Source organism: Hemiscyllium ocellatum, chromosome 1 (genome assembly GCF_020745735.1).
Source record: "Hemiscyllium ocellatum isolate sHemOce1 chromosome 1, sHemOce1.pat.X.cur, whole genome shotgun sequence".
Lineage (NCBI taxonomy): Eukaryota > Metazoa > Chordata > Chondrichthyes > Orectolobiformes > Hemiscylliidae > Hemiscyllium > Hemiscyllium ocellatum.
This window is the reverse complement of record NC_083401.1, coordinates 126,830,457-126,844,600: the sequence shown is the minus strand read 5'-3', so window position 1 is coordinate 126,844,600 and position 14,144 is coordinate 126,830,457. Positions and strand designations below refer to the sequence as shown.

General features: G+C 39.0%; 1 protein-coding gene across 1 annotated transcript; it reads left to right on the top strand.

Moving 5' to 3' along the window:
- Positions 1-7,270: 7,270 nt before the first annotated feature.
- Positions 7,271-13,903, top strand: LOC132816035 (zinc finger protein 518B-like). Its single transcript, XM_060825449.1, has one exon. It carries the CDS (start codon positions 7,338-7,340, stop codon positions 12,771-12,773), a length of 5,436 nt encoding a protein of 1,811 aa, XP_060681432.1. The 5' UTR covers positions 7,271-7,337; the 3' UTR covers positions 12,774-13,903.
- The last annotated feature ends 241 nt before the right edge of the window (positions 13,904-14,144 follow it).

Genomic DNA, 14,144 nt, shown 5'->3' with positions numbered 1-14,144 from the left:
GCAGCATTTATTGTCCATTTTTAGTTATCCTAGAAAAGGTGTCGTCTTAAGCTGTTGCAGTCCTTGTGGGATAAGGACACCAGCAGTGCTGTTAGGAAAGAAATTCCTGGATTCTGACTCAGCAACAATGAAGGAACAGCAGAATGGTTCCAAGTCATAATGGTATCAGACTTTGAGAGGAATTTACAGTTGGTGGTTTTCCTAAGCATTGGACTGCATGTGTCTTCCCAGTTGGTAGACATCATGAGTCTGGAAGCTGTTGTCCAAAGATACTTGAAGAATTTCTGCAATGTGTCTTGTAGATGGTACATTCTGCTGCCATTGTGCATTGGTGGTGGTGGGAGTGATTGTTGCAATGTTGAAGCTGATGCCAATCAAACAGATTGGATGATGCCAAACATATTGAGTGTTGTTAGGAGCTGCACCCATCCAGGCATGTGGTGAGTAATCCATGACACTCGTGACGTGTGTCTGTAAATGACTGAGACAGATGGTGTTACTCATCATTGTATTCATAGTCTCTGAGATGCTGTTGTAGCCAAAGTATAAAATTGGCCCAGTTCAGTTTTGGGTTAATTGTAACACTCAGGATATTGAAAGTGTTGGTAATACTATTGAATGTCAAAGGGAGTTGGTTAGATTCTGTCTTGATGGAAAGAGGAATTTCCTGGCATAATGTGAAATTAATATTACTTGCTGCTTAGTAGCTCAACCCTGGAGGTTGACCATGTGTTGCTGTATATGGACACATACTGCTTCAGTAACTGAGAAATTATGGATAGTGCTGAATATTCTGCTATTACCAGCAAATATCTGAAGCAGCTGAAGATAGTTGACCTGACATTGCCATTATATCTTTCAAAGAAACATTTTAATTAATTCTAATTATCTTGAGTATTGCAAAATGCAAATCTGGTGCTTTAGTTTTAAATTATTAGAATTATACTATGTAACTAAGCCATTTAGGCTAAACAATCAATATTGTTTATTATCCTTTGAACAGCAATCCTGGCCATATGAATCTTAATTCATCTTTCTTTCAAGTTGAAATGTTGACACGATTATTGCGTCAAATGGTGTATTTCATAATCGTCTGAAAAAGATTCCCGCCCACCACAGCTAATCAAAATTCATTAACGTTATTCATGTTAAACCCATCGTATTTAAATGGAAATATTTTTGATTTCACCTCAATTGGCACCAAGACATCCAGCAATTTTGCAACATTCTAGTTAATCCAAAACAAAAAATCGTAAACTTCTGCTAACGTTGAATATGTTTAGCTTGTCTAACTCAGAACACAAAAACAAATCCGGCAGAATTGGAAATCAGAAACAAAAACATAAATTGCTGGAAAAACTCAGCAAGTCTGACGACATCCGTGGAGAGAAAGCACGGTTAACATTTCGGGTCAAGTCTGCCTTCTTCAGTTCCGCATCGAACTCGGATACTATCAACCACTGCTGGAAGCCTGAAGTGAGAGATGAACTTGACTACTTACGTCACTAGACTCTCAATGAACATTCTCTTACGATGATACCCAACGGATTTCAATCAGAGCTTTCATAAATGAAAACAATCAGTTGACTAAACAATCATCGAAAATATTGTAAAATCCTACCTTGACATTGTGTTACTTGGCTTCTGAAAATCGCTAGGCTCGTGTTTCGGTTCAAGTCTTGAAAAAGACATTAATGAGCTTCAAGGTCTTCTACATTGCCATCATCCTTGAGTTGGAACACATAACCTTTTAATACTTATTAAGTCTGGGTTATCTTTATTTTAAATGCAGGTCTTGGATGTATTAAATTAATGAGAATAATCGTAATTACCCATTTGGTCAGTTACTAAAGGTCTGCTTTTCCTCTGTATCCTATTTAATACTCAGTATGGTTTACACGGCAGGAATTCTGGAAATATGAGTTTATGAGGACGAGGTTTCCAGCCCATCCTACATTTCCGCAAGAAGGCTCTGAAAATCACGAATCACACGACACCAGGTAATAGTCCATGTTGGACTATAACCAAGTGTCGCATGATTTTTAAACTTGTTCAAACCAGTCCAACACCGGCACCTCCACATCATCGAAATCACGAATGAAAATTTTCTTTGGCATTTTCAGCAACCAACTTGGGTCAGAAGATCAGGCGACCTGTACTTTGATTTTTTTTCACCTTCAGCTCTCATCCGGTTAGAATAGATTTGAAGAAGTCAAATCTGAGAATGGTGAAGACATTTAACTATGAACGAAGATAGATTGCACTTATTTTTAATTGGAAAACATTTCAAGTTACTCAACCGTCAGCATAAACAGGCGATGACATTTTTGAGATGTGCATTTTCTTTTAAAGACACAGAAATTTCTCGTGAAAACATTGGTAGTTGGAAACGGATCGTGTGGAAGAGCAAAACGCGTACACCGGGGCGTTTCTCATTTTATGAGTTCAAAACGATGAGCGCGGGGGTGAAAAAGCAGATTGCATCTTTTTGCGTAGTTTCGGGGCATTTGCCGAAAGGATAAACTTCGGCGATTGCAAATTTTTAGAATTGGGATTGTCGAAAACGAAGAGGAATACTTTAACTTTTCTAATAGGACTCAAACCAGAGTTTGGTGATCGGGGTTGCATTCAGATTAGATTTGTGAGCAGTTTTTTTTCAATAAAATAGCATTGCTTTGTATAAATTGCAAAGCTCCATTCGTCAGCCTCTTTCTCTTGACTGTTGTGCTCCCACGTGAACACGATACACTTGCTGCACTCAGCGCGCCGTCGCTCACAGTAGATTTCTATACTCGGGCGGGCAGCCAATCGCAGTGGCCCGCGGCGGGATACAAGACATAGTTGCCAGTGAGCCGCCGTCGGCGTAGCTAGTGCTACGGCTAAATATTACGGTGGGGGGTGGGCTGTCTTCGTTCACAATCATCATTTGAGGGAATTTGACAATGAAAGGAAGGGAGTTTCCTTTTTCCTCGATGTTGAGCCAGTTGTAAGTTGTTTTTCCTCTTTTTCTCTTTTCTTTCAGGTCATTAATAGTTTCGGAATCTGAGGGTCCAGGACTCGTTATATTTGAAGAAGAGTCTCTTGTGTTTTTATCATAAAGGGAATGATGTACGGGCCCACCAGCCGATGTTGTTGTCGGTGATGCCGCCGTGGTATTTTGTTTCAGGAAAACGACGAACGCGCGATCTTTTCCCGAGCCCGCGCGGCTCTCAGCTCCGTTTTCGAAAAGGCGGTTGGCGCGAGAGCGGACGGTTGGTGTCGGGGAGGGGTCACGGGGTCAGCTTCACAACCCACCCCCTCAACCCCGCCTTCACCCCTACAACTGCCCTCGCCTCAACTGCCCCCCCTCCCCCAACACCCTCCTCCTGGCTGTCCCCCAACCGCCTTCACATCCTCCCCAACCCTCTTCCCGCTATTAGGCTTCAACCCCCTCACACTACCAACCCTTTTCTCCCAAACTCCTTGCCGCAACCCCACCCATTCTCTCCTCTCTACCCCCTAATCTTAGCCTCCTCATTTCCACCCTACCCCCTAATCTTAGCCTCCTCATTCCCCACCCCACCTTACCCCTCATTTAGTAATGTCTCACTGAGAGAACTTGAAGGTCAAGTCGGGTGTGATCATCTGGTTGCCCAACAAGTTGAATGTAACTTCTAAATCCTTCCAAACGTCTACAATGCTATGGGGTGAGCAGGAAGGATATTGGCTAGCTTGTAACCGTCACTAAAATTCTTGGGGACTTGTTGATTCAGTTGGCTGGAAAAGCAGTGTAGATCAGATGGATGCTACTGCGCTAGATTTGTAAGCCACTTTCGATTTATTTAATTCTGCAATCAAGAGACTCAACATCTTTTTGAATATTGACAACGCAAGATATGTGTATCATCCAAACCTGATCAAACAAACAAGTATACTGACTTCCCTGCACGTTGAAGGGGAGGCTATGGAATATGTCGAGCACTTAGCATAGCAGTTTGGCCATCAGTCTCAAAGGCCTGCCATTGCAAAAGGAGTCCACTAGTAGATGAGCTGTACCAGTTTAATCTTAACAGGTGTGCAGGGCAGTAGTTTTCACCATACTCCTGCACTGCAGTGATATCTGGATTGTGTGTTAGTAATACACAAGGGCGCAAGAAATTCCACTAACAATGCCTTCAGCACATTTTCTGGATTCGTTGGGAGGACTGTTGACCAAATGTTAATGACAAGAACGGAAATTTGCAATTACATTCCCATTCCCAATAACTTTCCTCCTTTCAATAAAAATATCAGGAATAACAAATCTGCTGATGATATGAAACCGTTTATTAATTGTTGGAAAAACCAATTTGACTCATGCATGTTCTTCAGGGGAGGAAATTTGTCATCCTCACCTGGTTTTTCTACAGTAATGTGGTTGACTCTGAAATGCCCTTTGAAATAGCATAACAAACCACTCAGTTGCATTGATCGCTCTGTCTGGCATCAATTACTCAAAAGTATTGAGGGTGCAAGGGCAGATTGTGTGGGGGATTTCAATGTTCACCAAAAAGAAAGTCATGCTGCTGCTGAGCCAGACTGAGCTGGTTGGGTATGAAAGGATGTAGCTGCTATACTGGGTTTGTGTCAGGTGGTGAGGTGAAAATGCTGCAGATGCATCTGTCCATGACAGTATTGGTAAGAGTGACCACCGTACACTCCTTGTGGAGATGATGTGCTGCCTTCACATTGAGAATACCCTCCATTGTTTTGTGTAGTACTATCACCTAAATAGGAAAGTGTTAAACAGGACAGATTTCGAATAGATCTAGTGACTCATGACAGCATCCATGGAGTGCTGTGGGCCATTGTGCTAATCTTATTCTGATGATGTCAATCAGCAATGTCATGGCGTGGTATATCTCTCACTCAACCATTCCCATCACATCAGCAGATCAACCACAGTTCAATGGAACATCCAGGAGAGCATGCCAGGAGCAGCAGCTGGTATACCTAAAATTGAGGTGTAATTCTGGTGAAGCTATCATGCAGGACTGATATATATGAAACAGTGTAAGCAACAAGTAATCGAGCTAAGTGATCCCACAACCAGAGGATGAGATCTAATTCTGTAGTCCTGCCGTATCCTATTCTGAATGGTGGTGGATAATTAAACAAGGAGGAAGATGCTCCACAAATGTCCCATCTCAATGATGGGACACATCACTTCACATCCGTGCAAAAGATAAGGCTGATGTGTTCGCAGCAGCCTCTAGCCAGGAGTGCAAAGTGGCATTCAGCTTGGCCTTCTCCAGTGGTCTACAGCATCACATATCAGTCTTCATCTAATTTGATTCACTCCACATTGTATCATGAAAGGGTTGGAGGCCTTAAAGGCCGAAAAACATCATTTGGCAATCGTGCTGAAGACTTGTCCTTCAAAACTTGTAGCTCCCAGAGCCAACTATTTCAGTACAGTTACAACACTGGAGGCTAACTAATAATGTAGAAAATTGCCCAGGTGCATCCTTTACACAAAAAGCAGGACACATCCACCCCAGTCACTTACTCATTTGATCATCAGATAAGACATGGAAAGTGTAATAGTGCTATCCAAGCAGCATCTGCTCAGCAATAACCTGCTCGCTGATACCCAGTTAGAGTTCTGCCAGGATCTGCCAGCTCTTGAACTCAAAACAGCCTCAGTCCAAACATGAGCAAAGCAATGAGTACATGAGGTGAAATGAGAGTGATTGCACTTTATATCAAGGCCACATTTGACCAAGTGTGGCATCATCAAGGAGCTTTCACAATACTTGAATCAAGGAGTATTGGGGGCAAACTCTCCTCCAGTATTAGTCTTTCTTGGCAAAATGGTTGTGGTTGTTGGAATTAACCATCACAGCTCCAGAGCATCTCTGCAGGAATTCCTTAGGTAGTGTCCCCGGCGCAGTCGTCGTCTTCAGCTACTTCATTCATAATCTTTAGTTCAACATATGACCAGAAGTGGAATGTTCCTCAGTGATTGTGCAATGTTCAGCACCATTTGTGACTCCTCATACTGGTGAGCCTATGTTCAAATACAACAAAACTTGGGCAATATCCAGGCTTGGGTTTGCAAATGGCAGGTGATGACCTCCAATAAGGGGCAATTGTTGGATTGTGCCTTAACATTCAATGGTGTAACCATCACTGAATTGGCCACTGTCAATATCCTGGGAGAGGGTTTTACCATTGACCAGAAAGTCAACTGGAGTTGTCATGTAAATACAGTGGCTACAAGATCATGTCATAGGCTGGGAATATTATTTGAGTAGTTCCTTTTCGTGTCTCCTTAAAGCCTGTCCACAACAAGTTAGGAGTGTGATGGAATACTGTTGACTTGCCTGCATGGATGCAGCTCCATCAATATTCAAGAAGCTTGACAGCATCCAGGACACAGCAAGCTGCTTGATAGGCAAGTATTCAAATCACTCACCATCCTTATGTGGAAATACGTGGCTGTTCCTTCAATGTTGTGTCAAAATCCTGAAAATCCCTCCCTCAGGGTATGAACTGCAGCAATTCAATAAATCAGTTCTGGACGCCATTTCCAAGGGCAACTAGGGACATGCAATCAAGGTTGGCCAACAATAACACCCAATTCTCATGAATGAATTAAAAAAAAATATTTTAAGTCTTTTTGCAGATCAAAGTCAACCTTTCCATGTTCATGTATTGAAGGGTTTTTTTTGTTCAAAGAACCATGTGGAAATCTCTGTTTGAATTTAACAATTAAATTATCTGAATTTTGTTACTGATTTGCGTTAGGATTAAGACATGAGAAACTAGCTTTACAATTCAGTGGCAACATTTGGACTCAAAGATTTTTAAAAATGCTGTTCTTGAGGCATCACTTGTTGGATTTTAAGTGTTGTATTTTCCCAAACAGCTTTTAATTTATCAATATTATTTTATGGTAAATGCCAATTTCACTACCTTATTTTTTCTAACTTTGAGATTCTGGTGTGACAGCTATTTTCATTGTCTGCATGATATTTTATAATCTACTAAATTTCTTTTTTTCTGTTATAGATGGAAGAGTTCTTTTACTGTCTAAGACGGATTATCCTTGCTGTATTGAAATAGGGACTTGGTGCAAAGAAGTTGATCAAACACGATTTAATTTTATGAAGATACTTCTCTGCCGTGATCTTGAATCGCAGTAGTTGACTTTTTTTTAGTTGGAGATCATATAATTTCTTATAAAACAACTTTTTTTTAACTGGAGCATTCCAATTGATTGCAGAGGATTAGTTTTCTAACTGTCTTGAGCATTGTGAAAGGATAAGAAGAAATGAAGAACTAATGCATAATGCTGAAATTTAAGAAATTTAAAAATGCAGCTTAAATTGTTACAAGTGCTGTTGCCAAAAATAGATAATCTTATTGGAAAGAAAAGTTTTGTTTACAGTGCCACAGAAGTTTCAATAAAATGTCGTACTGGAAAGAAGCAGACTGCAAGGAAGACCACGGCAATCAAAAGTTATTTCAGCTCCAAGAAGCAGCAGTTGAAAGAAAATTTGAGAACGAATAAGGAGAGAATAGAAATCTGTGATCATATCGGAGAACGTGAAAAAGAGATAAATGAAATGTTGATATTTTGTGTTAAATGTAAAGATATCCAGCAGTTTAGCTTTGCAGAACTTCAGGAACACTGCCAACAAAATCATCCAGAAGACAGACCTGTATTTGTCTGTAGCAGATGTGGTTTCACAGTGGATGATGTGGAACAAATGAATGTGCATGCATTTTCACACACAATGGACAAAGCATTAAACACCGAACTTGCTGCCAAGAAAGAAGGTCTCGCCTTGATTAGAGAAATGGAACTGCATAAAACCAGGCATTTAAAGCCAGATACCTTGTATTGCAATAAGTGCAGATTTTCAACAAAAGATCCACTTCTCTTTCAGAAACACATTCTGAGACATGAAGAAATTCAGTACAAATGTGGGCGTTGTGATCGTGTCTGTTACACTAGGGGAGAATTCCAGCGCCACTCTGTACAGCATACTGGAACTTTTCCTTTTAAATGTAGGTATTGTGATTATGGTGCAGTCCGAAAGGATTATGTTGTGAAACATACAAAAGGAGTACACAGAGATATCATAAAAAATGGTGGATCTGCACTGGTTCTCCCAATGAGGAAAAGCTGTAAGAAAAAGACTTCCTCCAAAGCTAAGAATATATCCAAAGTGAAGCCAACAATAACTGAACAAAATGAGAATTCTACTAATGTTAGGCTACATGATAAGGTGGTAAATTCATTAGCTTTAATTACTAATTCTGTTACCACATCATGTCAAATGCAAGGTGAGTCTGTGGAAGAACAGCAATATCGAAGTATAAACAGCGCCAGTGACAGTAAAAGTGTGGATAACTTATTTGTACAAAATATTAAACACTTGAATTGTCCTTCCACGGATGCGAGAAAGAATCAGCTAAAGGTACTTGCTCCATCTAAGCATACTGTTCAGCCTGGTGCACCATTAACACTGGTTGCTCCAGCACAGATGGTTATTCCCTCTAACTGTTTGGCTCAACTAACAGAAATAAAAACTGTTAATGGGAAACAACAGTTAGTATTCAAACTAATACCACAAAATACAGTAGCTAGCACATCAGGAATAACTACACTTCCAGCACAAGAAATGCAACATGTGAATTCAGAAATGGCACCGCTGCAACAGAACAGCTTGTCACATAACCCTACAACAATACTGACAGAAATCGTGGATCGCAATGAGTTACCCGCTGTAGAATCATTCAGTGAAGTTGAAGCTGATAATAATGACATAAATACTAAACTGCTCTTTTCAAATCCTCACTGTTCATTTGGTGTAAAGCCTACAACTAGTACTTCTTCCATAGTGGAGACTAAAAGCAAGGCTCATCCAAACCAAGGTAAGGATGTAGCTAAAGAACAATTTCAGGGTAGTGAACGAACAGAAACTGACTTGACCTGTAGCTTTCAACAAGATCCTCTTGCAACTCCAGATGTTTTAGATGAAATGATGCATTATCTTCAGCAAGAGGCTTTAAACAACAAAACCACTTTGAAAGATTTTAATGCAGATACCGAAGAGTTACTGAATCAAATTGATAAGAAATTGTTAATGTTTCCTGAATATAAGGAAATGCAAAAGTGTACAAACTCCTTTTCACCTTGTAAAGTTGCTGTCAGTAATGGTCAGGAATGTGTTTTACAGGATCGCTTTTATGTTCCGAGATTCAGGAATGAAAATATGGATGGCATTGAAGATGTCATCTCTGCTGAAGCAAATTTTGAGAAATCAATTTTGCAGCTGCCTATGGCAGGCCCGGGGTTGGCTAAAAAAAATATACATTTGTGTAATTCTCAAGTTTTGAGAGACTCCAGCTGTAAAACTGCAATTAAATCAATTGGATCTTTGCCAAATGATAGCACTAAAGCCAATACAGAGCAATATATGATGGAGAACTGCAAGTCGGTTGACATTAGTCAGGTCTTACCATGTCAGCTATCCCCCACCTTGTCTGGCAATCATACAACAGTAGCTTCCAAATCTGTTGATCATCGGATTACATCTAAATGTTCTTCATCTGTTAGACAAACCAAAATTATACCTGAAAGTATGTTTCACACAGACTGTTTGAAGTGTATTGATACTGTTGATAAGGACCTCAATAAACCTGCAGCTTGTAAAGGTACATTTGAAAGTCATCTTAAGTACTGTACTGCGGTACAGAACCAAAGAATATCATCTGGTCAAGATCACGGTGAAATACGTTATAGTAACAATTCATACCGCATGTTGGAAAAGTGTGAAAATAGTAGAACAAAACCAGACTTGCGTCTTAGATCAAAAGCTTTGAAGTCTAGAAAACTAAATACAAATGATAATAAGATTATGTCAGTATGCGAGAGTGCAACTTTGTGTGAAAACCCGCATGATCAGATTTTACAAAGAACGTCTATTGGCATAAGTATAGCAGCAGCAGCAGCTATTACTAATTCACTTAGCAATGCGTCTACAAACGGTGTGACATTTGTAAGTGAAATGCTATCACCATTGCATGATAAGAATGAATTAAGTAGGGAGGATACATCACAAGGCATTACAATTAATGCAGACTTCAATGATTTGAGTAACTGGCATGATCTAGATACTGCTGAGTCTACTGATAATCCTTCTGTTGATGGACAATGGCCTGTAATTTCTTCAGTGTTTTCTCTTAGTTGTGGTACTAATAATGTTCCGGACAGTATTCGATGGGATAATGATCAGGACAGCAGTTGCACTTCATTCACTTCTGTACAAGAAATTCTGAGAACGAACCCATGTTCTCAGATTCAAGCAAATAATAAAAGTCTAACTCTCCAGCTTGAAAAAGAACATACAAGTAAACCAGTCAGCTACAGGAATCCAGTGTGTCTGCAAGTATCCAATGACAGGAACTTCTGTACAGTGTCAAGTCCATCAGTGATGAATGGGAAATCATTTCAATTATCCAGTTGTGTTAACAGGGCTGAGCATCGTTATTTATTGCCAACATTGACTCCTTCTATTCCACCAATGTCACCTGTTGAGAATATGGATTGTTCTTCTGTAAATGAGCAGTTTGTTGATGATGTCAATGCTTTCCAGAATTCACACAAACTATATTCTAATGAATTTTATTTAAATCAAGCTAGATTGTCTTCCAGAAGCACTAATACAGCAGTGGAGTATTGCACGCAAATGGATAGTTTTGTACAGAGAAATTCAAGTGATGTGCTTAGCACTATGGGAAATGCATTAACTGGTACAACACAAAGCTACCAAAGCAAACCCTTCTCATTTCCAAAGCTTAAAAATTCTCCAAATTTATCCCTGGAAGATACATCCAATCAAAGTAAAACACTTGAAAATGTTTTATGCTCAATTACCAATGGAGTTGATGAGCCTTCAGTTTGTCATAACTTTAGTGACACTACATCTGTTCCCATTGGAATAACATCAAATGCCTGGAAACAAGTTTCAACTGTTAATCAATCACCAGTGGCACTTGCAGAGATTTGCAAACCAAACATTAATTCAAAGGGATCTTCCTTTAATAGAAATGCTTCGCATTCTTTCGCAAATGTACAAGAAGACATGCCTACAACTAGTGCATCCACGTTGAAAGTTTGTCACCAGCATAATTTGCAAAGTAAAACCTCTTTGTTTCCTTTAAGCTGTATTCCAAGTGCAGATCCTGAAGATGTTAACTATACTGATGCTGTTGAGAAACTGAAACAAGTATCTTCCAAACTTGGTAAAACTATGGTGCTCCCGAAAAAGGTAGTACTTCCAACTACAGCAAAACTACAGAGTATTTCACTGTTACCCTCTGTTTTAGATAACCAAAGCAATCATTCCAAAGTTCAATTAAAACCTCCTAACAAAACTCGTTCTGTTTTACCTCCATGTGGCCAACAAAGTACATGCTTTCATAAAGTAGTAGAAGATGTATCCAGCCAGACTGAACAAGCTCTTCAAAATATTGCTGAAATTGCAAAAGTTGTACCAAATCTTTCTTGTGCAAACGATTTTGAAAATGACAGTCTGGGACAAGATGTAAAAAATGACCTTTTTCCAGAACTGCAGTCCAAATCAGAAATGGCTTCATCCCATCTTCCTGCAGTTCTGCTCAGTTCCTCAACGAGCCAAGTTAATCTTGAAATCACACCAACGCTAGTAAAAGGCACTGACTGTTATAGACATGAAACAACTTACAAGATTGTTTCAGGTGACAATGTGCTTAGAGTATTGAATCATGCTGATAATTCCGAACAGAAACCTTCTACCATAAATTGCCATTCTGTCAATTTATCACAAAACCTTAGAGTATTGTGTCCCACAACTGTTTCATGGAGCAAAGCAGAAAATTCAGAACTGCAAGCATCAGTACTGACAAAGAAGTGCCCAGTTTATGCTGAACTTGATTCAAGAAATAATTGCTCTTCCAAGATAAAATGTCAAGAGAACAGAAACTGTGATCAATCTTCTGTTTCAGTTAGTAGACCAAGCACATTTAACACTATATCTGTTGAGATAGCTGCTCGCCAGAATTCTCAGTCCTTAAAGTCCAGTGCAGGCGAAACGTTACCTTTGAAGCGCAGGAATACCAGAAAAATAGTACCTGATCATAATCGGGATGAAATCATCTTAAAAAAGGTGAAAAAACAAGATAGCTTTGTTCCTGTCACCACCAATCACTGTGAGATATTAAAGACTGCCCGCAAACTAAGGCTCAAACCATTTCATAAAAGTCAGCTGGTAAAATGCCCTCGTCGCAATCAACCTGTAGTTGTACTGAATCATCCAGATGTGGATGTTGAAGAGGTAGCTAATGTAATGCAAACAATAGGCAAGTATAGAGGAAATGTACTCAAGGTAGTTTTATCTGAAAGAACTGTAATTTCTCTCAATTTAAAGGTTGGACAAAGACAGGAATTTGAAAACAGAGGTATTTTACTTGACAAATGGCGTAACTGTAAAACAGTCAGTCCAGTGAAAGAAAGACATATGTTGAAAATAAGATTAAAGAAGATCCATAAAAATAATTATCAGATAGTTCAGAATGTTCATGATGAGCATTTGCAGTTTAAGTTTCACTGTTGGTTTTGTGGACGGATGTTTTGTGATCAAGAAGAATGGATTGCTCATGGACAGCGCCACTTGATGGAAGCCACCCGGGACTGGAATGATGTTGCCAACGTTCAAGAAATTACAGAAGTGTTGAGAGGGCAAAATAATTCAGATGAGTAATAGCAGATAAGTTGAATTTATTGTGCTTCACGATAATTCAGTTGATTTTAAAATATAAACTAGTACACATGATCAAAATGAACAAGTGTTATTTAATGTATGTGACTTGTTTATTTTTGGTTTGAATTGCAAGAATAATGTGAAATAATATTGACCTTTTTGAAAAATAGATTGACTGCAATCTGCTGTTCCTTGGGTAAAGTAGAATGTATGACAAAGATCTGTCAAGAAGGAAGTATTATTGATTGATATTAAAGATGTATGTTTCCTAGGGCCATCTGAATGTTTTGGTACATGTGATTGTACCAGTTGTAAAATATGATACAGTCACTCTACACTAAGTCACCCTCATTAAAGTTGTTTAATTTTAAAGTAGTTTCTGTCTTGGACCTGCTGTTCCTAATTTAGATTGCGATTTCTGCTTTCATGTTCTTGTGCTCCGTCACTGTTGGCATCCTCATCTGGTGTACTTTGACACCTCTCTTAATGTTGACTTGTTGTTGAATCCTGTGATGTAATTATTTGGGGAGCTTCTTCACTCCCTGAAATCCTTTCAGCTTCTCTGCCTGATCATCTCATTGCTTCCTCTTTTGAATCCTCCCACTTTGTTTCACTCTGAGAACCTACCTCATAGTTTCCTTGCTTGCTTCTTCCTTTTCACCACTACTATTCAGTTAGCATTCAGATAAGGAGCCAGCAAGTAGAAGTGTTTGGGTTGGGAACTGATGGGCTGGAGTGCCTGGCTGGGGAAGGAAACAACAGAGAGAGAGAGAGAGAGATAAAATGAGTCAGCCTGTTGAACTAAAGGCAAGCAGTTGTTAAGTGGACGGAGTGAATGTATAGTAATTTCAAAATTTGAAGATTTGTATTTCGCAAGTTGTTTGAAGTATTTCACTGTTCCCACACAGGTGTAATGCTTTAATGTTTTTCCTGAGCAAAACCTAGCAACAGCTTCTCTATAATTGACTATAATTTTGCCTAAAATTACAATTTTCTGGAGGGCAACTGCAACTTTGGGTCAGGATTTAGAGAGAAGTAAGTTATCGGAATTTATAGATTTTAGTCAATTTTCACACTGTTAACTTCTTTGTAAATTTTGTTATTGTTTAATACTTTTGCATTTTGTATACATGAGTAAAGTTAACAGCATTGTGTTAATTTGTTCATTAAAATTGCACAATATAATTGTATTTACTCATTTATATGTTTTTAATTAATCCATGAAATGTATAATGATAGATGGTGTACAGTATTACTTGTGTACCAGTAGTTTAAACACTATAGTAAATTTTACTAGAAAATTGATACATTTTGCATATTCTTTGATATTTGTAATAAAAAAACTAAAATTTTCTCAACTAGTTTGTAGTA

What these genes read in the sequence shown, in the direction of transcription:
- LOC132816035 (XM_060825449.1), top strand. Translation starts at nt 7,338, where the DNA reads ATGCAGCTTAAATTGTTACAAGTGCTGTTGCCAAAAATAGATAATCTT.